Source organism: Medicago sativa, chromosome 3 (genome assembly GCF_051527215.1).
Source record: "Medicago sativa cultivar Bolivia chromosome 3, Bolivia_mono, whole genome shotgun sequence".
Taxonomy (NCBI): Eukaryota; Viridiplantae; Streptophyta; class Magnoliopsida; order Fabales; family Fabaceae; genus Medicago; species Medicago sativa.
The window spans coordinates 72,702,235-72,724,099 of record NC_140751.1 but is presented as its reverse complement, the minus strand read 5'-3'; the positions used below and the strand labels follow the sequence as shown (position 1 = coordinate 72,724,099).

Here is a 21,865-nt window from a genome sequence, read left to right as displayed (position 1 = left end):
TGTTTGAGAGTTTAGGATTAGGAGAGGTTTTGGGAAAAAGGAAGCAAGAGTAGTCTACCAAATTGAACGAGGGTTTTATTTTTCTTCATAATATAAAACCTTTGCAATATTGGGAAACTAAAAAAATTTATTGGAGGAGAATTTCGAAAGGCTTAGATAAGTTCTTCCATATTTTAGGAAACGACAGAAGAAGTTAAAGGTTACTAATTTGTGAATCTTTTTAGGAATTTGTGAATCTTAGAAGAATAATGTCCTTACTGAAAGTACCAAAAGGTGAGGCTATTTTCATTCTCTTTGAGAGACATTGCTGAGGGTTGGCTTTAAAATCCTTGTTGAGATGATTTGGAGAACATGCTCATTGAAATATATTTTCTACTATCCATATATTCATTAAAAGATAGGGAGAGATTACTAGTTTTGTTCAAGGGGTTGTCATAAAGGTTCCAAAGTGGAGGTTTGGGATGGCCAAAACCCTATATCAGCTCCTTCATAACAGAAACAGTTACACTTTTAGACTTCATAAGTCTCATATCACCACCCCTTAAGGCGTGCCTCGTTTTGTGACCTCACTCACCTCAATCATCTATTTACTTGATCGTCCAAATGCATGCAAGTACACCGCCATGGGCTATAGCCATCCAACGCCATTTGTGGAGTCTTTCTTACATCGATCAACCATCATTTTGAAATATTCCTTTCTTGCATAACTTTAATGTTCAATCTGAACAATGTCCTAGTCATGATTTTGAGAATCTGAACAAAGACAAATATTTTGTAATGGATTGAGACCAGGTTCAGAAACAATGTTAGATACTTCACCTGCATGTTATATGAATACTAAGAGTACATAAGAAGCAAAAATAATAGTTGAAGCCATAACATCCAATGAATAATATCTCGCATGCACCACATAGGGATTATTGTATCAAAACGAGGAGTCCTAGAGCTTGGTAGTTGGTACACAAAATAGGACAGGATAAATTCATCACCCAACAATTGTAAGTTTTGACTAAACAACTACAAGGTGTATATGTATTATACATATTTAACATTGTATATCATATTCACTAGGATATTTCCTCTGAATCAAATATCTCTCCACCTAATGAAATAATACCAAAAATAATAAGAGTAAAAAAGTAAACAAACTGAGCACCTAAAAAGCAAAAAACTCGACATTAACATCAATTCATGGACATGAAATTTAAGGCTGAAGCTTGTCCAAATATATAAATCAGCTATTCTATATATATTGTGAACTGTGAATCCTTGAAATCTCATCTCATTAGTCATTAAAATGGATTGCACCAACTTTCCACACAATGTAAGTTGTTCCAAACATCACTGTGCTGATAAAGACAAAAGAAAATATAATCAGAAAGAGATCAGAACCACCAGGAAAATCAAAAGTCCAACCTTCCTTTGGCATCCCTCGTTTGCTGTCATCAAACAAATTACCAGGGGCTTCTGGAAGTCCAGATCTTCTCCTCTTTTTCCCTCTGTCACTTTCTTTAAAAGCAGCCAACACACTACTTCCCATTTCTGATTTAGCTGTTTTTGGTTCCTTGGACTGGTTAAGAACTCGAGCCGCCCTTATCCTCTCTCTCACTTTCTGAGATGATCGTGTGGTTACAGGTTGCGACTTAGGAGATGCTGCAGATCCATTGGAAACCTCTGGTGTCTGTGATTCTGCCTGAGCAGGATTGGTAGATGTTAACTGATCATTGGCAGATGAATCTGCAGCCCTGCCAGTATCCTTATTACTAGCATCTGTTGAAAGTTGATCACTATTTGCAACTGAAAAACGGTGACCAAATCTTTTCTCCTTGACAAACATTCTTGTTCCCGACGTTATCGAAACGAGTGTGCTCTGAGTGGCCTTCGGGAAAGAAGCTCCGGCAGAATACCTAGATGCATCGTGATAGTTTGTTTCCAACTTCTAAGGGATAATGAAAGACTTGTGTGAGTGATCAGAAAAATGAGAGTTAAAATTAACATAATTGAATTATATTGAAGGAATTGATGTTAAACACAATAACAGTTATTAATAACCTATTACATATTAGAAGATAATTTTATTTTTCAGAGTAATAATCCCAAAATTGACATATAAAAGGGACTCTGAATCTGATCAATAGCTAAACCAACATTTTCATCATCAAACAACTCTCTTAACAAATACATAACTTAAGAACCGATCACAACATAACTGCAAAGCTACAATCAATAAATTTGTCTTCACAGAATTACAGTACTACATACATTCTAGAGAAAGTCCACCTGGAACTTTGGTTTAATGCACTTTGACAAAACATGAACTTAACAAAGATCCACAAGGAAATATGACTATTTAAAGGGCTAATTCTACGGTGCACAAGTAAAACACGAGTTTTTTTACCATTGAATCAATAAATCTCACCATATCTCAATTGATCCAATTGAAGGACTTACTGATCAAATGGTAGAAACAAAATTTTCCATAGTACAGCACCTACTTAACATGTGCACCATAGATATAGCGCATTTTATATTAACATAAAGCAATTTCACTGGAACAATTACTATCATAAGAAGTTCACCCAGGAATACTGTTTCCGATTAACATAACACGTTGTTAGAGTTTGTTAAATATATGTGCTTCTCAACGCATATAATTACTAAAAAACCCAAGTCAAATAATGTTTAGTATGCAGAACCAAGAATCAATTACAAGCAAATACGTAAATTTCCATAACTAACACACTCTTCTTACCATAACCTTAAATCTATAAACTAAAGTGATTAGAGAATACTAGAAAGTAAGAGAAGATAGAAAAACGTACCGTTGAGGTGAAGCTGATGATGGGATTTAGAGATATAGCCATTTTTATTTGATTTGATTTACTGTGTTTCAAAGACCAGCCATGGATAGCATAACAATCTTCCTCTTACCGCTGAGACTGAAAATGCTGCTATGTTATGGATACACGCCATATAGCGCGTGACCACACATTTTGCTTGTTTATTTTTAGTTTTTTTTTTTGTTTTTACATTAAACTTATTGGTTTTTTTTTTTTGAGGGAACATTAAACTTATTGGTTAGAAATTCACCATAAATTGAATAACGGGAGTGTTTGAACATCTGCATATATTATTTAATATTTTTATTAACTTATATGCACTCACATGAGACTGTTGTTTCTTTATTTATTACATATCGTTTCCAATTTCCAAAATAAATGAGATATTTGATCATTTCACGCATTTTATGAAAAATGTTTATAGAGTAAGAGAGAGAGAAAAAAATGAGTTAAGATCCTCTTCATATAATCTCTTATCAATTTTTTTCATTCGAAGAAATAAAGACACAAAAAATCTTGAAAATAATTAATGATGGCGGACTCATTTAATGTGAAGACTCGCCACCTATTTAATTTTTTTTTATGAAAAATGTTTAGAGAGAGAGAGAGTTAAGATCCTCTCCATTTAATCTGTAACACCCACAATAAACGTATCTAGAAAGAGTTTAGCGTGAGCATTAGTTTAGTACTGGATACATTAAAATTTACAACATTAAAACCTCGAATGAATATCTTATACAACAATATGCGTTCGTACAACAATAATACAACTCAACTTCTCTAAAACATAGCAATGTGTCCTTGAAGATCCATATCATCCTGCAGTGGGTACGAACGATCACTTGCTGAAATATCCATTCGGCTACTAGCTTGCCATCCAACCTGTTTATCTGAAACAAATAAGGATCGGGATGAGACATAATGTCTCAGTGAGTTCTACCTAATCCTAGGCTATAGGTAACCTCGGGGAAAACCTACGGTCACCACGTGTCTACAATACAACTTGTCGGTTGATTATACGTGTGTGGGGACTTGCATACTTAGACGGTCGTGCTTACTAGGGCCGTCATAAGATTCTTCTTAACTTGTTATAGGCCTCACTTCTTATACGTGTCATGGCGGTCAAGGGGAATCTAAAACCGCATTCCAAGAATACGCTCTACGTATCGAGACCTAAGCATAACATAATCATGACACGATTCTAAACCGGACGATTAGGGGAAACCTAAGATCGTCATCGGCAGAACTTTCTTTGCTTGCTCTATGCATACATACGTTGTGTCTAACAATATATCTTATCTTGCTATCGTACTAGTTATTGACGATCTACGTCAATGCTCTACTAGTTCTTGACGATCTACGTCAAGGCTCTATGACATAACATATAAATGTCTAATAAATATGCATAGTCAGATTCATTAGGTTAGCATTGAACAAACAACAATTATCTGAATTCATTTTACGGAGAGCCCCGGGGTGGAGTAAACCCGAGCGCAATCCCTATATAACCGATGGAAACCTATCTAAGGTATAACCAACGACACTCCCTCAGTGACATGCGGGTTCCTTACGGCTAACCCCGTTTCACCTAGTGGAAACCCCTTGAGCCAACCTAGTGTGGATCACAAGGGACACGACACCTACATCATTATTAAGGTATTGGTCTATACTTGCATGAAGATTACATCTAAACATGCTATCTCTTTTACCTCGGATCCCTATACGATCCTACTAGAGGTAAACTAAATGCTTGCTTAACTTACTATGTGAAGAGATATCTAATCAATTCACGTCTAGTCATGCTTGCATGATCATTCTAGTTCCTATGCGAAGAGAATACTCTATATCACTTCGCGTCCTATCAAGCATATTGCTCATGCGTAGCATTCTATTTCTTTACAAGCTATGCTAGTTCTTGACAAGCTATGTCAAGGCTCTACTTTCATTCCCCTTCTTAGTTCATCACTACCCGAACATATTGTATAACATATCACTCTTGCGTATCATTTATCAACAAGCATTGTTAACAATTTGTCATGTCTTTCCCTTGTTTAAAACCTTGTTTGGAATTGTACTTTAGGCACTTGGAATTGAGGGGTTCGTAGTTTAATAAGATACTGCAAGATCGAGCCTCGGATAGCCCTTGCTGGCCACGAAACGAATTGACAACACATGCTGTGCATTCAATTTCGCCTGGCCAAATATCTCCTCGCCAGGCGAAATTTCTTGCCATGCCGAGCTAAATGGCAAGCTATGAAGGTGAGAAAAACACAAGAAGGGGGGGGTTGAATTGTGTTTTGAAAAATTCTTCGTTTCTCCTAAAAACTGAACACACTGATCAGAAGCTAAGTGAGACAGCTTCTGAAGTGATAATCAGAATCTAAATGCAGCGGAATAAAACAGAGAGAGAGAAGAAGAACGACACAAAGCAATTATACTGGTTCCTTCCACAATCCGGAAGTAGTCCAGTCCCCCTTGCACTTCCAAGGAGATTTCACTAAGAGTAATATCTGATTACAATTGCTCAAGCACACAAGCAAGAGACTTCCTTTGCTCAAGCACACAAGCTAGAGACTTCCTTTGCTCAAGAACACAATCAAGAGACTTCCTGCTCAAGCACAACTGCAAGAGACTTCCTAACTAAACAAAATTACACAGAAAATTGTTTAAGGTTGACCACTTGATATACAATCAGAGGTGCTCACAATACAAATCAGATACAGACTCAATGGACTTAAGAATTTCTAAGATATGACTTTGAGACACAGAAATTCTAAGTGAATGCAGAACAATTTCAGCAGAGATTTGGCACTTGTAAAAGTATTGAGAGTCTGTTGTTCAGCATTACAAAATCTCTAGGTCTTCACTCCTTTATATAGAGGTGTGAAAGAGACGTTGTGAAATTGGCAGCACCCAAAGAGTCGTTGCTGAAGCTTGATCTTTCACCTTTGATCTTTTGCCTGATTTGGTTGTTGTCCTATGAAGAACTAATTTGAAATCCATTCCTTATCCAAAGGAACATCTATGCAGGCGAAGCCGTATTCTGGAGCTGTTTTCTTGTCTTGTAGTGTGGACACAAAACAGAGTAGTGGAGAACGTGGTTGTACAATTCGTACAAATGTCAACGCTTTCGTCCAAATTGCAAGCACATGCCTTCAAACACCTTTGAAATGACCGTTGCAAAATTCCACTAATCCTTTGTAGCATTTTCGAATCCAATAGACAGCTTTTGCAGTGATAATTCTTCAATTCTTGAATCTTTGCAAATTCAGTTGATATTCAGCTTCTGGTGAAATAGCTTCCGATGAGGCAGCTTCTGATGATGCAGCTTCTGATGATATGACTTCTGCAGCTTCTGATGATGCAGCTTCTGATGATATGACTTCTGGACCTCTTGTCTTCAGGAGCACTATTCTTACTTCAGAAGCGACTTAACTTCAGGAGCACGTTGCCTTCAGGAGCGTCCAAGCTTCAATTATGTTGTTTCCTTTGCTCTTTATTTGCTCATTCAGAACCAATGATGATGTAACTTTTTAATTATGGTCATGTACACTTGAACAAATATTAGCTAGTCCAATTTACAATTTTTAATACCTTGTTATCATCAAAACTCTTTAAGGTTCATTGTTAAACACATTTTGTTCCAACAAGCTACTCCAGAGAGCACTGATCCCCAGCTCGCCTGGCGAACTGTAGCAGTCCAGAATTCTGCAGAAAACGTATTTTTAAATCAAAACCTCAAATCCAAGCATCCTATGGTACCTTACACTTCCAGAATACATAAAAACAGTTAGAAATGGAACCCATGGCATCATTAACAACAATTGATCATAAATGATATAAAAGGGGGTTCTATAACCCTAATTCCTAACTTAGCATAATTCATGTTTTCTCACAAGAATTTCACAACCCAAAGGAAGGAAAAACTATCTAAGAACTCACCTAAACAAGGTCCTTGTGACAGCTCCAAGTTCCTAGCTCAAGCAAACCAAACCCTAGCTCTTGGTTCATCAATCCATTCTTCAAATCAACTTTCTCTTTAACTCTTTACCATGAGACTACCAAGATGATTACTTAATTTCCAAGCTTCCAAGCATCATCTTCTATTAGCATCATTCAAACCCTAACTTCATGAACTATTCTTGATGAAGAGAAGAAGTGAAAAACAACCCAAACCAAGCTTCATATGCTTATGATAACATTAGGGAACATAAGATAAACTTGCCATGGAAAAAGAGGTAGTTTAGAGAGGATTGGTGGAGATGAGAAGAGGGAGAGTGGCGTGAGAGAAGAGAGAAGGGAGAGCAATTTTCCAAACTCAAACCCTAGAGAGAGAAAGATCAAAGATTATGAAGATATTTTGGCCCCAAATCCTTTAAATATCTATTTTGCATGCAATTACCAATTTGCCCTTGCCTTAAACGTGTTCAATCCGACTCTGATACTTAACCCGTATTTAGCTTACATCACATAATAAATATTTCCGTCAAACTTTCTTTCCGTAACATTAATCCTCTGGCACGATTGACTGGTAATATTCCGATACTGACAGGCGGGATATTACATAATCTCTTATCAATTTCTTTTATTTGGAGAGATAAAGACACAAAAAATCTTGAAAATAATTAATGATGGTAGACTCATTTAATGTGAAGACTCACCACCTTTTTTTTTTGTGTATCACTTTCATAATGATTTTAACTGTCTTTGTCAAGTATTTGTGTATGACTGAGCAAGAAGGGACACCCCGTGATGTTTAATATTATTAGGTGAGGTTGTATATTATTAGGTGTATATCATACATATGAATATTAGTTTTCTCTATGTGCATTTATATTTTAAGAGGATTCACTTATACTCCTTCAAAACAGAAAAGGATTCACTTATACTTTGTATCTCCCATACGATGGACGGAATGTAACATAAACTTATATTTGTAATTGGTTCCTTCCATTTTAAATTGTCTTATTGTTCTTTGAAACATGTTTTAATATGAGCTTTTGTTTATTCTATGATGCAATCATGATTTTTATCATGTGCGCAAATCCATTTATGTTGTTACTCGTGAGATTTGAAGCCAAATGTAATATCTAAACATACATGTTTACATGTATTATCTAAGTTGGCCCTTGATCGTACAATATTAAAGTTCTATTTTTTTTAAAAAAAATATTGTCCTTCATTTTTATATTACCTATTCTCATTTGAATAACATATAAAAGTGTTTGTCTGTGTCATACAGGTAAACTCGATACATGATAAATGTCATGAATACTTCAAGTATGAAAATTTTTCAGAAGCAACCAAAAGAACAATTTCAAAAATAAAACACAAATGAAAATTGCCCCATAATATAGAATTGGTCACTTTTCATGTCAACACTTCACCAGGCTATGAATGGTTACTTCCAAGATGGGTGGCACAAGAAACTATGGCTACTTCAAGCAGTGAACTCACCAAGACTGATAACAAATATGGAGAAAACCATAACAAACCTATGGTGCAAGTACAAAGCTACAAAACTAACATTGGTTACAATTTGATAATTGGCTAGCAGAAAAAACTTCTAAAATATTAACCAAAATCCGCAGTTAAAAATATTGGTAAAACATCTCGGGTACAAAAGATCAAGCAAAGTGTATCAAATACACTGTTACCACCAGAAATGGGTATGAGCTAAGCGAAAAGGAATTAAGAAATAAGTCGCAATAAACCATGTATTTTAAAAAAGACAAGATACACACAACAAACAAACCGACAGGCTTTGTTTATTCCACTTTTCCTTGTGGAATTAATCCAGGCCATGATAAACACGGACTAAGGTCGAAGTCGACTATTTGACATTATGCTTAAAGACCAAATCATTTAAATACAAGAAAAATGGTTACATACAGAAAATCCTCCGCTAGCTTGTATAAGCAGACCAAAAATTACCTCATCTACAAAAAAATATCACAACTATGGCACAACCCCCCCCCCCCCCCCCCCCCCCCCCCCCCCCCCCCCCCCCCCAACAGAAACTTGAAATTATTTTGATCTAGACCTCCACCTCAATCAGAAGCAAAGAAAGAATACTGCATTAAAATCCCACCAGAAAATTTATGTAAACTCCCAACCTGCCGCCTTGGTCTCCATTTATAGACTTGAGTTCATTGCTGAACTAACTATGGTCCCTTCCTTGTCAGTAGCCGCCCATGGGCATGCCAAAAGGAGGCATTGGAGGCATCCCCATTCCGCCACCCATTGGAGGGGGAGGGGCATAGCCTCCTCCCATTCCTCCTCCCATTCCAGGCATTGGTGGTGCAGGCAAAGCAAGTGGCAATAATTGAGCATACATATTCTGCAACATAATATATTTTATTCAATAGGCATTCTGTATTATACAGCTCAATCTGTAAGAGTGGTGGATGTAAGGGAGATAAAAATGGTAAGTCATTAGCAGGTAACATAAAATAGCCAAACAATTTACCTGTTGTGCAATTACTTCCTTCTCTTCTTGTTCTTTAGCCTTCACTTCGTTCTGGGATTCAATTTTGTGCTTAACAAGTTCATCAACTTTGCCAGTGTACTCACGGATAAACTACAATAGCAAAGAGCAGACGGTAAAAAAAAAAAAATAGTACTAGGTAACATGATGAAAAAGACATGCATATAAACTGTTTTGTACATTAGTGATGCAAGAAGCATAGAAAGATTACAAACCTGTAAAAGATATGGGAATGAAAAAGACATGCATATAAACTGTTTTGTACATTAGTGATGCAAGAAGCATAGAAAGATTACAAACCTGTAAAAGATATGGGAATGAAAAAGACATGCATATAAACTGTTTTGTACATTAGTGATGCAAGAAGCATAGAAAGATTACAAACCTGTAAAAGATATGGGAAAGCGAAGTCAATCATATTATGCATCCAAGCCAGTTCAAGAGCAACATCTACCCGGATCAAATCATAGCAAACAAACAGACACGAGGCGAAGCATTCCTTCTTTCCCTGCATAAGCATGTGGAAAGAAATATTTGAATATATCGACCTTACTCGACTGTATGCACATTAATGTATTAAATATTGGAATATCACCATTCTAAAGGTAATATTAAAAGTTATTGGCCTTTCAGCAACTGTTGACAGTAATCTAAAACTAGAAGGATAAATAGTCACTAAAAGCTTAACAGAATACTACTAATGCTGGTTGCTTCTGATGGCCTTGGAACTACACATGCTATCAAGGATTGGCCCAAAAGCACCAATATGCAACAACCAAAACACGATGTAATAAACAAATGTTGACCAAGAACTAAAATCATCATCTAGGCTGGGCCAATATGTGACTTAAAAGGGATTATATACGGTATATGCAGTTGAAACTGAATTTGGTACCTGGTCAATGAAATAAACGAGCAACTCCTCAGCAAGTTCACGTTCACCAGATTGTGATGCTGTTTCCATTGCGTCTTTGTAAAGGTTGTCCTTCTTTGACAAGGCAATGGACTGCTTCCACCTACCTGCCTTCTTGTAAATATAAGCAGCAACACGTCTCATCTCAAGAAGCTCGTGCTTCTCAATCTGCATTATATATTATGGTATATCAGGTTACTACAGTTAAATCGAAGAATAATCATCATGGAGGATAATGAATTATATATGGTGATATATCAGGTTACTAGAGTTAAATCGAAGAATAGTCATCATGGAGGATAATGCAGCTCACCTTTTGTGCAAGGCCTATTTGATCAAAATTATCATGCAAATCGATTGACTCACGCAATCTATCATAGTCTTCCTCCTCCACATATATCTCATTCAAGGCTTCATTAACAGCAGACACATTATTACTCTGAACTGCAACCATGTATGGCTTGACCAGACGGAGGTGACCAGCCTATAGTATATTACAGAAAAACATTCATGAGTAATATAGGAAACGGATTATAAGGTATAAAAAAAGATTAATGGAATTTTTGCCAATATTGACACTACCTTTCGCATGATATCAACAACACGTGCATGGTCAACCCGAAGTGCAAGGACATTCAGAACATCATTGATAAGATCTGGATGCTCTTGCAAATAGAAGTGAACAGCCTTGTAATACAACTCCACATTAGCGACTTTGGCAATAACGTCTTTGAATTGCATGTGATCCCATGCTTCAGGCGAATGGTTCATGATGGTTGTTGCAGCATTATCAAACTCATCATATTGGATATACAAATATGTCAGTTCCTTCCAATGTTGTTGTTCATCACAAGCTCTTATGAGTTTAGGAATATTGAGTCGGGTTGCAAATAGTTTGATATGCTCCATAAGCTTCTCCGGACGGTATCTAGCATACAGAACTCCCAGCTCCGTGAATATGCCCATGTGTGCCCTTTCTAGTCCTAGGCCACTCTCCATGAGGGATATTAATTCATTGAAGCAGCCTCTATTTTGGTAATATTCACTTACCTCTTCCAAGTCATCCACCTACAATAATTGACATTTTAAGCATTAGAAAGACTAATAGAATAAGCCTATTAACTGCGGATCAAAGCAACGTTTCGAAAACCTTTCCACCATCTCAAGCTTGCAAAACTTTAATGGATATTAATTTCTTATTACATTCTAGAAGCTCAAATTATTCAAAATTTCTAAAATGAAATCAGATCACATCCGAGTAAAAACCAAACATAGTACCTGAATGATAATGTTCAGCCCGCATATTTGGGCCAAACGGAACTCCTCTTCATCAACACATGCAAAGCAAACTTCCTTCCATGTTTTTGCACTGTTAGCTTTCCTTGCTGCATCAACAGCGCCTTGGAACTGTTTCAACTTCACAAGTGTGACTGCTAATTTAGCCCAGTTAGATATAAAAGCAAATATGATTTTTGCAGCCTCATATAGCTCTTCATCATACAATCTGTCACCAACATTTTGAAGATTGGCTACATTTGGCATTAGAATGAACTCCTCAATATCACTCAGCCTATCAATCTTGGCATAGGCATAAATAAGCTCACTGTCCACCTTGGGTTCTTTTGTTTTCTGCCTTACCATCAGCAAGTACCTCACCAAGTCCGGGTAAGCATTGCCGTCTTGAGCAGCTCGGATGACATCCAGAAATTGTGTGGCATCATCTGCTCGTATAAATGACTCAATTGCATCACTAACTAGACCTTCCCTAAGTTGAGCCTTGGCCACCTGACTCCAAACAGCATCTTCTTCAACTCGGAAAGCAAACTCCACAGCTCTATCTATGCTATGAATATTATCTAGCAAGACATTAACTGCTTGAACATTTAAGTTAAACTTCTTGAAAATTGCGAACGCTTCCTCATATAACTCAGCCTCAACAGCCACTTCTCCAACTTGAGGACCATCAAAGTTATCCAGTCTATTGACATAATCCATTACTCTGGAAGAATCAGCCTTTATTGCTGTCAAAATAAGAAGATTCTGAAGATTAAAGTTCCCGCTGAAAGCAGAATTCTGAAGCACGATCTTCTCAAGAAGCTCAATCAACTCATGAGGTAGATCAGCAGTCATGAAAGCCTTCACCGATGCAGATACTTGTTCAGGGCTCTTGCTTTCAGGAAGAGCGGTAGACACAACTTGATCAATAAGTTGTCTTCTGTAGGTATTATCAGGGTTAAGAACTTTCTCCCAAAGGTCAGCATCCATCCTCTCAACAACATATCTGTAGTGACAACAAAAACATGTAAGCATTGGAGCCACAGATAATTATTGTGTGAAAGATACATATACACCACAAACCTTGCTTGTAGTTTGAACAAGGAGTTTTTGTTTGTCACATTGATAAGTTCATCATCACATACTCCACGCCTATAAGCCACAACTGCCAACGTGGGATCCCGTTTTTCACAATATTTGCCCACAACTCGAGAATCATAGTATGGGTTTGTAGTGAGAAAATGTTCTGGGTTGTTGTTACTATCAATGATGATTTTACCCAGTGCATTATGAACATGTACATCCTGGCTTCCTTCACTTACTAGATGTTCCAAAAACTGTGTGAGCAAACGAAGCCGATTCCTGTATGCCAAAAAAAATGTACCAGAGGAAAATCAGAAAAATGAGTGCAAACCATTATTTGTTTTAGAGAATGGATACCACCTCTTCTCGCATTCAGCCACAAGGGGCTCAACTGGCAGTAATGAACGAACAGAGAGAATTAAGCCTTTGATAAAATCTTCTGGACACTCATCATCAAGCAGCTGCCCAACAACTAAAGGAGCATTCCCTGGGTTCACCTATAAAGCAAGGCACAATGTTATGACTGCAACAGATAGAGTAGATAGCACTATTGGCATTGCAATATAAAGGGCTGCTACAATTTGAAATGCAAACTACAATACCTTCTGAACATAACCCTCGATGTAGCGAAGCATGTTACTTGTGTATAGATAGTGTGTTAGATCTGGAACAAATCCGAACCGGTCACAAACATTAATTAGTGGCCGTGCATCTGGAAGCTTAGCTTCCATTAGAAAGTTCTTTGTTTTCTCAGGATCATAGAAACTTGATTCTCTAGTCACACGCTCGACCTCTTTGATTTGTCCAGTCTTTGCTGCAGCCTCAATGTACTTAAAGTGAATGTCGGGATCCTCACTATTCCATATTATTCAGAAAAACAAATATTAGCAAAAATATATACATAGGACAATTTTCAGTACAAATAAGGTCATCTGTCCACTAGTTAAAACAAATCTTTCAAAATGAAAGAATTACCTGGAGCTCAAATATGAACCAAGGAAAAAATACAGTCCTTCATATGACCTGAATTGCTCAAAAATCTTTATGCAAGCCTCAACGCCAAGTTGTTCACAGTATTCTTTAGCAACCTGGACAAACATAAGTAAGCTTCAGTTGTCAATTAGTTATTAATAATTCCTAGTTATAAGAAGGAAAAAAACCACATTTTCATACCTGTACAATTATCTGTAGGTTGCCTCTAAGATTGACCAGCAATAGATCTTTCATACACTCTAAAGCCCATTCTTTTGATAGAGTGCCAAAAAATTCAACAAGTGCCTGCAACAACCAAATAATGTGACTAGGCATTTTTAAACTATCATGATGTTGAAATAGATAAAAAGCAATGGGGAATATAAAACCTGTGGCTCAATTGCATGTGTATTTACAATCACACGTTTTATATCTGGCAACTCTGTGTAATGCTGCACCAACAAAAATGCAATCAACAAGAGGGGTGACTTTCAGCTCTAAACTAGGAAAAGAAAGCACCAAGGGGAAAAAATGCATGGAGGGTCATTACTTGCAACGCTCGCACATAAAGACCAGCTTTTTCACAAAGTTGGGCAATCCGAGGACGGTCATAATGGCTAAACATGCCGTTAGCCAAAATTGCATCAGCAACATTGGGGAAAGTCACAAGATTTATCTCTAACACCTGAACAATTCACAAGACTGAATCAGTGCAAAGAACAAATTACAGGAGTAAAATGCCTTTAACAAATTAGAAATGATGAGTGAAACCTTTGTTTGAAGGAACCCGTGTTCCGGTAGGTTTGGCTTCAAAACATCTAGGAGAAAGGCAGTTGCCTCACGGATCAGGTTTCTCTGAGGACAAAAATAACCATAATGCAATAAATGGACTGTTTGGTAACACATTGCAAAATGAAGGAATATTATATTACTATAGCAACATAATAGCTTAATTACAGTAGATAACAACCTGAAGAAACAGATCAGTTATGGTGTTGTAATCAACTGGACAACCACCTTCCATTTGAGACATCATTAATGCAAAATTAACAGCACCCTGCAAATCAAAATGATAGTGGTTAGGTTTAACAACTATAATTTGTCAAATCAAAATAAATAAAAATGTATGATGTACAATGCAGAGAAAAATAGTCAGTGACTTCCAACTAACAAGATGGGAGACACAATGGGAGTACTGAAAGAAATAGTTCAATTTAAATAATTGACCAATATGAACTGCAAAGGTTTCTGACATACCTGAGGATCAGTACGGAGTATCGATTGCAAGAGGAAGAGATAGTCGGGTGTATATCCAACCTATAGAAACAAATGAGTAATAAAAATGTTAAGGCATATGAATGATTCAAGTAAATGAAAGGCAAGATATAGGTCTTTAGTAATACAGGCGAAGTAAAATATTTTACAGGCTATAAGAACATTAAAAAAATTATAAGTGGACAAATCTCATGAATCCAAAATCAATATTCTTTGATAAGAAAACAAGCCCTGTACCTGCTTCGAGTATATCAGAATCTTGTCAAACTCCCTTTTCTCAGCGAAAGCAGCAACAACTTTTGGAGTAGCTCTGGCTTTGATATATATTTTTAAAGCAAGATCATTGTCCACAGTCTACAATGGAGAATACTAATTGACATTAAAAAAATTGTATACCATTTGACAATAAGTAAATCCAACTAGACATAGCACTAGCATATCATTAAGAAAAAATCAGAAAGAAAAGAAAGAAAAAAAAATAGGGCCGTGCTAACAAACAAGTGCCCTTGTTAAGGATTCAAAAAAGGAAATAATTAACAAATTTAATGTATGAAAAATTACTTTTTAAAGTTCCAATATGTTGAATACACGAATCCCAAGATAAAATTTAATCTTTGGGCATCCTAAGGCACTTGTTAGCATTTCCCATAAAAATAAATAAACAACAAATTTAAAACTTTCCAAAATTTCAAATGCAATGCAACCCCAACCTTAACAAGATCTCCAAGCTCCTCACTGCACTCAAGCTTGTCCTCTGCCAACCAATTCTCCAACAGATTTTTCTTGTTCTGATTCACAACAAGCCGTGACAGTTCCAGTGATTCAAAGGCATTCAGCTTTCCTCTTGTTAAAAGAGTTCCAAAATACTGCAACAGTGGGGGAGTTTGCCCAGCTTGCACAGGAACACTCTGCAACATAGAACAGATTGTGAAACTGACCGCTAAGTCTAATTGACCAGAAAAATAAGACAGCACAAGACAGTATGATTTCCTTCATCACTCAAAATAAGCAAAGATGATTGTTTACAAAAATTTGTTGTAGAAACAGCATAAACAAAATACTCCTATCAAGAAACCTGAAATTTGGCAACTGTATCGGGTGTACGAAGGATTCCTTGCGGAGACTCAGCAGCAAGCTCAGCTGCCTCTTTATACTTTGTTTGAGCAAATAGTTCATGGAAACGTTCTACTACCTGTATTGTCAACAAGAATGTGCTAATAAATATAGAAACAAAAAAAAAATAACTACAAAAAGAAAGAAAAAAAAATTGAAAAGAGGCTAATGCATAATCCAAGATAACATTCAATTCCAATTAATTTGCAAATTACCAAAAAATTTAACTAAAGAGGAACCACGGCACAACGATAGGAGTTGCCGCCATGTTGGTCAGCCTCTTATAAATACAATGCAAGGCTGCCTATGATAGATCCATAAGGGATCTGACCCTTGAACCCCACATGGCGGGAGCTCAATAGCGATAGGTTTACCTTTTACCAAAATTATTAATCAAAACATGCAATGCAAATATCATTAAAAGAAGAAAAATCTTAACTTAAAAAAAAAATAAAAAAAAAAAAAAACAGATTCCAGGCAACTTAGCATTCAGGTCACCCACGGTGTGAATGTTGGATTGGATTTGGCGGCATGTTTGACTAAACCACGGTGGCGCCGTGATTTTGTTGAAGCTTCAAATGTAGCTTTTGACAAAATCGCGGTCACGCAACGTGATTTCTCCAAACTCATTGTCGATCCAAACATACACAATCTTTCTTGTCATAAGCGTCTATCTTTTACAAGCATAAAAAATTGTCAAAGTAAAAGGTAGAGACTCCAACGGCATACAACAAAAGATCAGTAAGGAAAGGATATTTCTGCATTGATTTTTAATAACCTGCACTGCCAAGTATTTATTAAAATATTGAACTTTCTACAGCAACCATGCACCCAAACTTCACGCAAGTTGGCACTTAGAAATTGCATGAAACCCAACCACGATTTCTAGGAACTTTCCTGACCACATCTAGCAAAGAAATATATTTATATTTTAACTAGATAACAACATACCAACTTCTCAGCACCAGGAAGATTTCCTCTCTTGGCAAGATTAACTGCTAGCTCCAAATTGTTTAACTGTGATAATAACCAAAATAAATTAGTAACAACAATACGTCTTTCTTTCCTCTTCACATTATAGACGTGATGAAAAGATCAGAAACATACTTGACCACTGACAAAATTCACAATTGTTTGCTCATTAACCGTAGCCAGTAACACCTGGCCTCTCCTGTTAATGGCATAAAAGCCTCCCGCTGATGTAGCTTCTGACGTCAAAAATATAGGATCTGGACTGATTCTGTTCCTATACACAGCAGTAGCCGTCTCCAAATCATAGACAAATAGTAGACCAAGTTTGGTAATCACATAAATCAAACTGTATTTGTGGGATATCTGCCAAAGCAACAAATTATGAATCAACTACCTGCACAGTTAACAAAAATGAACAACAAACACTAGCAACCCCCTTACCTGCATGGAAACTGGAAAATCATCAGCAAAATCAGGGGGAAAGAACAGATCTGCTTGTTTCTTTGTAAATGAAGGTTTCCCTGCGAACAAATTTGGAAAGTTAAATCCCAGAAGGATGATCAACTGAATTACAAATTGTAACATTATACAAATGATTTTATTATTGAAGCAATATCCCGATCCATCTTTAAATGCCCACACAATTTCAATAAACTGCTTTATCATTACATTGAAATCCCACAAGAAGACAAATTTGTTACAATAAACATCATTCATACGTAAAGTAATCACTGGAGCATGACCCAGCAACATAAGGTAAGTTATTTCATTAACTAAAACTATTAGCAATGATGAGTAACCTCCTCCATATGTTTAGTCCACTACATGATCACTTCGATTCATCAGTCCACAATTGAGTCTCATAATTATTCAGAAATGAAGAATTTTAGATTGCAAGAAAAAATTTCTTCTTTGGGAAATCTTTCAGAAAAGTTAGCAAGGTAGTTAAAATCGAGATTGTACACAAAATCGAAAAGGGGAAGTAAATTCATACAATCGTAGTATTATACAAAACTCGTACAATCGTGGTATATATATAAAAATAAAATTACATACAAGACAAAGAAAACTTCAAATCACACTTGAAATACATATGTAAATTCAAATTCATTAGCATGATAGTTTGAGGTTTGGAATCATAAGATTGTACGACTCAAATCGGGAATCCACCCGATTCCACAAAAAATAGGATTATATGTGAACTCCTAATCTTTAAGGGAAAACATGATCGCAAAATCGTAAGATTTTATGATTCAAATCAGGATTTTGACTATCATGAAGGTTAATTTTCCCACATACCTCTACTAAATACAAGCTATGACCAATTTAAAATTTATATTTTCGTTTGACAGGGAAAAAAGCATGCTTTGAACTCAACATAATTGACAATACAAGACAGATTTATCTTAAAGCCATACTACCCATAGATTAATTCATAAGAGGTAAATGTGACAGCAAAAAGTTATACAGACCTGGCTGAGCACCCAGCTCAATGACATGCAACTTGGATATAACTTGACCGGCATTAACTGTCTTGGTGGCAAAAGAAATCAAAGTAGACGGATTTTCATTCCCAGGAACCTGTTAAAAAATAATTCAATATTGTCAGCACGTAATAAAACCATATAGTAGTGTACAGTTATTCAAGTAAATATTTAACAACAAAAATACATGCACAAAGAGACATACTTTAAATTGAGCAAATGAAGCCGCATGAGCTTCAAGAGCCTGGCTGCGCTGTTGTTCCACGGAGAATAGTTGCATGTTTCCTTTCACCAATTGTGGCCTCTATAATGCAAGAAGATATAAAGAAATAAACCAAACTAGAACAGGCTCATGAAAATTACAGTATAATAGATCATGATTGTTTTCAAGAACTAACTAATTTAATATATTAATACGTTGGTTTAAATATAAATAGTTTCATATCTAACATGCCTCCTCAAATACAAGTCCATTATTAGATTGCATTAAAATTCAATTTCTTATAGAACAGGTGAAACAAGATCAAGTTCCCCACTAATAAATCAAGGAGGCCTTAATACCATTCTAAGAACCATTTGCCCAAAAGCTTATGTTGTTCAGTTTTATATCTAACATGTATCGAAAGATTTTACTAAAAATTCAGTCAATCAAAGTAGATGAAAGGCCAGAGGAATGAGCTTAAAGTTGAAACTTGAGGAATATTTCACCATGATAACCAACTTAATATAACAAATACTAGAGATATACCTCAGGGGAACCAGGAGCAATACCAATCAAGACCAACCATTTCTCGGTAGGGTCACATCGATAATTAATTATTTGATTGTTTGCCAAATTTGCTGTTCTCTCAAACAACTTTACAGGTTCAGAGTCGCCTACAAGTTACATATATCGCATACCAACATACAAGTTAACAATTTGTAGACAAGCTAAAAGTGCACTGAAGAACAATCGACAAACTTGAAAACATATCACAAAACCATATTTAATTAAATTTTAGTTCATGCATATCTTACCTTCAATTGACCAGTGGTATACAGAAGTCTGTGTCACAAGACCCAACAACTTGGGGCTAATCCACTTCCAAAAGACTACCTACACATGAAACGGGGACATTTACAAGGATTAACAGAGTTGTATCTATCACTCATTAGTTTACAGTACATGCACACAGTATAACTATAGACAAATACCTGCTCAGGCATCTGATACGATTTCATCTTTGCTTTAAGTTCAATATTAAATATTTGTAAATGATCTTGAGTTGTTCCTTGGAGTTGAGCTTCAAGAGAAAAATGCACCTCATAAGTCAATATATTTCTAATTCCTAAATATACAAATGAGTGCCCACAGAGAAGCAGATGAAATAATCAAATAAGAGTAAGACCTTACATTATCTCCAAATGGTTGGAAGAACATTAGGCCATCTTTAAAATAAATAAATAAATAAATAAATAAAAAATTATGCTATCTTAATTACAATTGTCTTTCTTTTTTATTACAATAGTTCTCATACACAAATATAAGATATAAAAATAAAATTTTTGATGTTTTTCTCTTAATATATAATAGTTAAGGGAAATTTCACTCATCTCCCTTGAGATATGTTTAAATGCAACATATCCTCTCTATAACGTAAAAACAGTGTTCCTCTATTCTACAAAGGGTGTATTTTCAACAAATCTAGAAGAGGTGACTGCAATTTTCCAAACAAATAAGAGTGGCGAGTATTCGATTAAAAAATGGAAGAGGGGCGTGTGTCATTTAAGCACGCATGACAGAAGTGTAATCTCCCGACATAATTTTGATTTCATACATAGAATTAAAACATAAGAATACAAATCGATTCGTTTTGTCAGGTCCGTCAAAGATCTATGCTTCACGGGTATGAAACCCTAGCAATCGGGATGCATAAAGCACATATCTAAAAGATTTTCTAGTCCGCTCCTAATTGAAGTCAATCGAATTAAAACTAAGTCGTTTTCGTTTCATAAAATAGTTGCATATATGGAAATAGGGTCTCGCGCCAAGGAAACGCGATATAGAAAGTTTTTTCGAAAAACCGCGGCACCATTCAATGCATTTATAAATTTCAAAAACAACACTTTCAAATATTTTCCATGTTTGAGTGTAGTGGACATCACAATCACATGCTATGGCAAAAACATCAAAACTTAAATTTTACATCTCCTAAGATAAAAATAAAAAATTTAAGCTCCTAATAAATATTGATCTTTACAACAATATACAAAATTCAAACCGGATACCGAAATGTTAACAGTTATATAATCCACAACATCACCAGCTACAAAAACAAAAAAGGAATAGTAGCAAACCTTTCAAAGCAAGAATTCTAGAATTAGGATTCATAAGAGCAGAATCAGCAGTAATAGGTCTCCTCAAAGGCTGATTTGGCATGTTCATATCAACAATAACCACACTATTCTGCGGCGCAGTTTCTCGAACGCATATATACTTATCAGATTCCATCGTCACATGCGTAAATGTTATGTGCTGTGGATTAATTCCAATGCTTGGCAACTACAATCACCACAAAATTCAAATCAGAAACAAATTCAACAACTTCACACTTAAAATCCAAATACTAAGCAACAAAAACAACAAATCATTCAGATCTGAGCAAATTCATCGCAAATTCAACGTAAATTCAGCAGCAAAAAAAGTAAAGTAACACAGTAAACGAACTTCATCAAAACTAGAATAATCAATTCGAAAATCATAATCGATCAAAGCATATAAGTAAATAAATTGATATAATCATGAAAAAACAAGAGTTGTTAGATTGTTGCTGATGAGTTTAAAATGGAGCAATAAAGAAAATAGTTAGAAGAGAGGACTAACAGTGAGAGCTTCACGCATGAGGATCGGAGCGTTGGCGGCGGCCGCCATGGTGAAATGGATCGGAGATTGAGATCTACAGCGGTGGTTGAATCGGAGTTCAAATGAGTACAAGATCTGGAAACAGCTTGGACTCTCGAAAGAGAGAGAAGAGAAATGAAAAAAGAAGGAGAAAAGGAGGTGCAAGTGAGACTAATAAAGCGGGATTTAACAAAGAAAGAGAGTGGATTTTTTAAGGAAAAGGAAATGATGACAGAGGAGCAAAGATCTCGTTTTATTCACTAATGCGTTAATTAAGTAAATTTTTTAGGGGCATAATTTTAATTTGTTTTGTTGTGGAAAATAACATAGTAACAGACTGGTGTGTGTATTAGCACCGGAGACGTGTGTTATTTGGGACTCCACTTTGGTGTCATAGCTTGTGTGCCATTGGTGTCATAGCTTGCATCTCCACCACACACACACATCACACACACATCCCCACACACATCCACACACATCAATGGCCAGGATTTCCCCAATGGCACCAATGGCACACAAGCTATGTCATGGAAGTATTTTCCTGTTATTTGTTGATGGCTTAGTTAGTAC

General features: G+C 36.1%; 2 protein-coding genes across 2 annotated transcripts; both read right to left on the bottom strand.

Moving 5' to 3' along the window:
* Positions 1–981: 981 nt before the first annotated feature.
* On the bottom strand, positions 982–2,941 carry LOC146939940 (uncharacterized). Its single transcript, XM_085753531.1, has 2 exons — positions 2,823–2,941; positions 982–1,939 (listed from the first exon to the last, which is right to left on the bottom strand). The coding sequence occupies exons 1-2, from the start codon at positions 2,862–2,864 to the stop codon at positions 1,286–1,288; spliced, it is 696 nt and encodes a 231-aa protein (XP_085609657.1). The 5' UTR covers positions 2,865–2,941; the 3' UTR covers positions 982–1,285.
* Positions 2,942–8,539: 5,598 nt separating this feature from the next.
* LOC146939939 (clathrin heavy chain 1-like) lies at positions 8,540–21,476 on the bottom strand. The gene is made up of 30 exons (XM_085753530.1): positions 21,278–21,476; positions 20,752–20,956; positions 19,609–19,697; positions 19,432–19,510; positions 19,163–19,290; positions 18,620–18,718; positions 18,403–18,511; positions 17,372–17,451; positions 17,066–17,293; positions 16,910–16,975; positions 15,921–16,037; positions 15,556–15,753; positions 15,083–15,199; positions 14,828–14,887; positions 14,541–14,627; positions 14,342–14,425; positions 14,121–14,255; positions 13,960–14,022; positions 13,772–13,876; positions 13,574–13,686; positions 13,201–13,453; positions 12,959–13,095; positions 12,599–12,877; positions 11,519–12,521; positions 10,823–11,308; positions 10,554–10,724; positions 10,223–10,408; positions 9,713–9,835; positions 9,310–9,420; positions 8,540–9,180 (listed from the first exon to the last, which is right to left on the bottom strand). Exons 1-30 carry the CDS (start codon positions 21,323–21,325, stop codon positions 9,022–9,024), a joined length of 5,118 nt encoding a protein of 1,705 aa, XP_085609656.1. The 5' UTR covers positions 21,326–21,476; the 3' UTR covers positions 8,540–9,021.
* Positions 21,477–21,865: the final 389 nt, after the last annotated feature.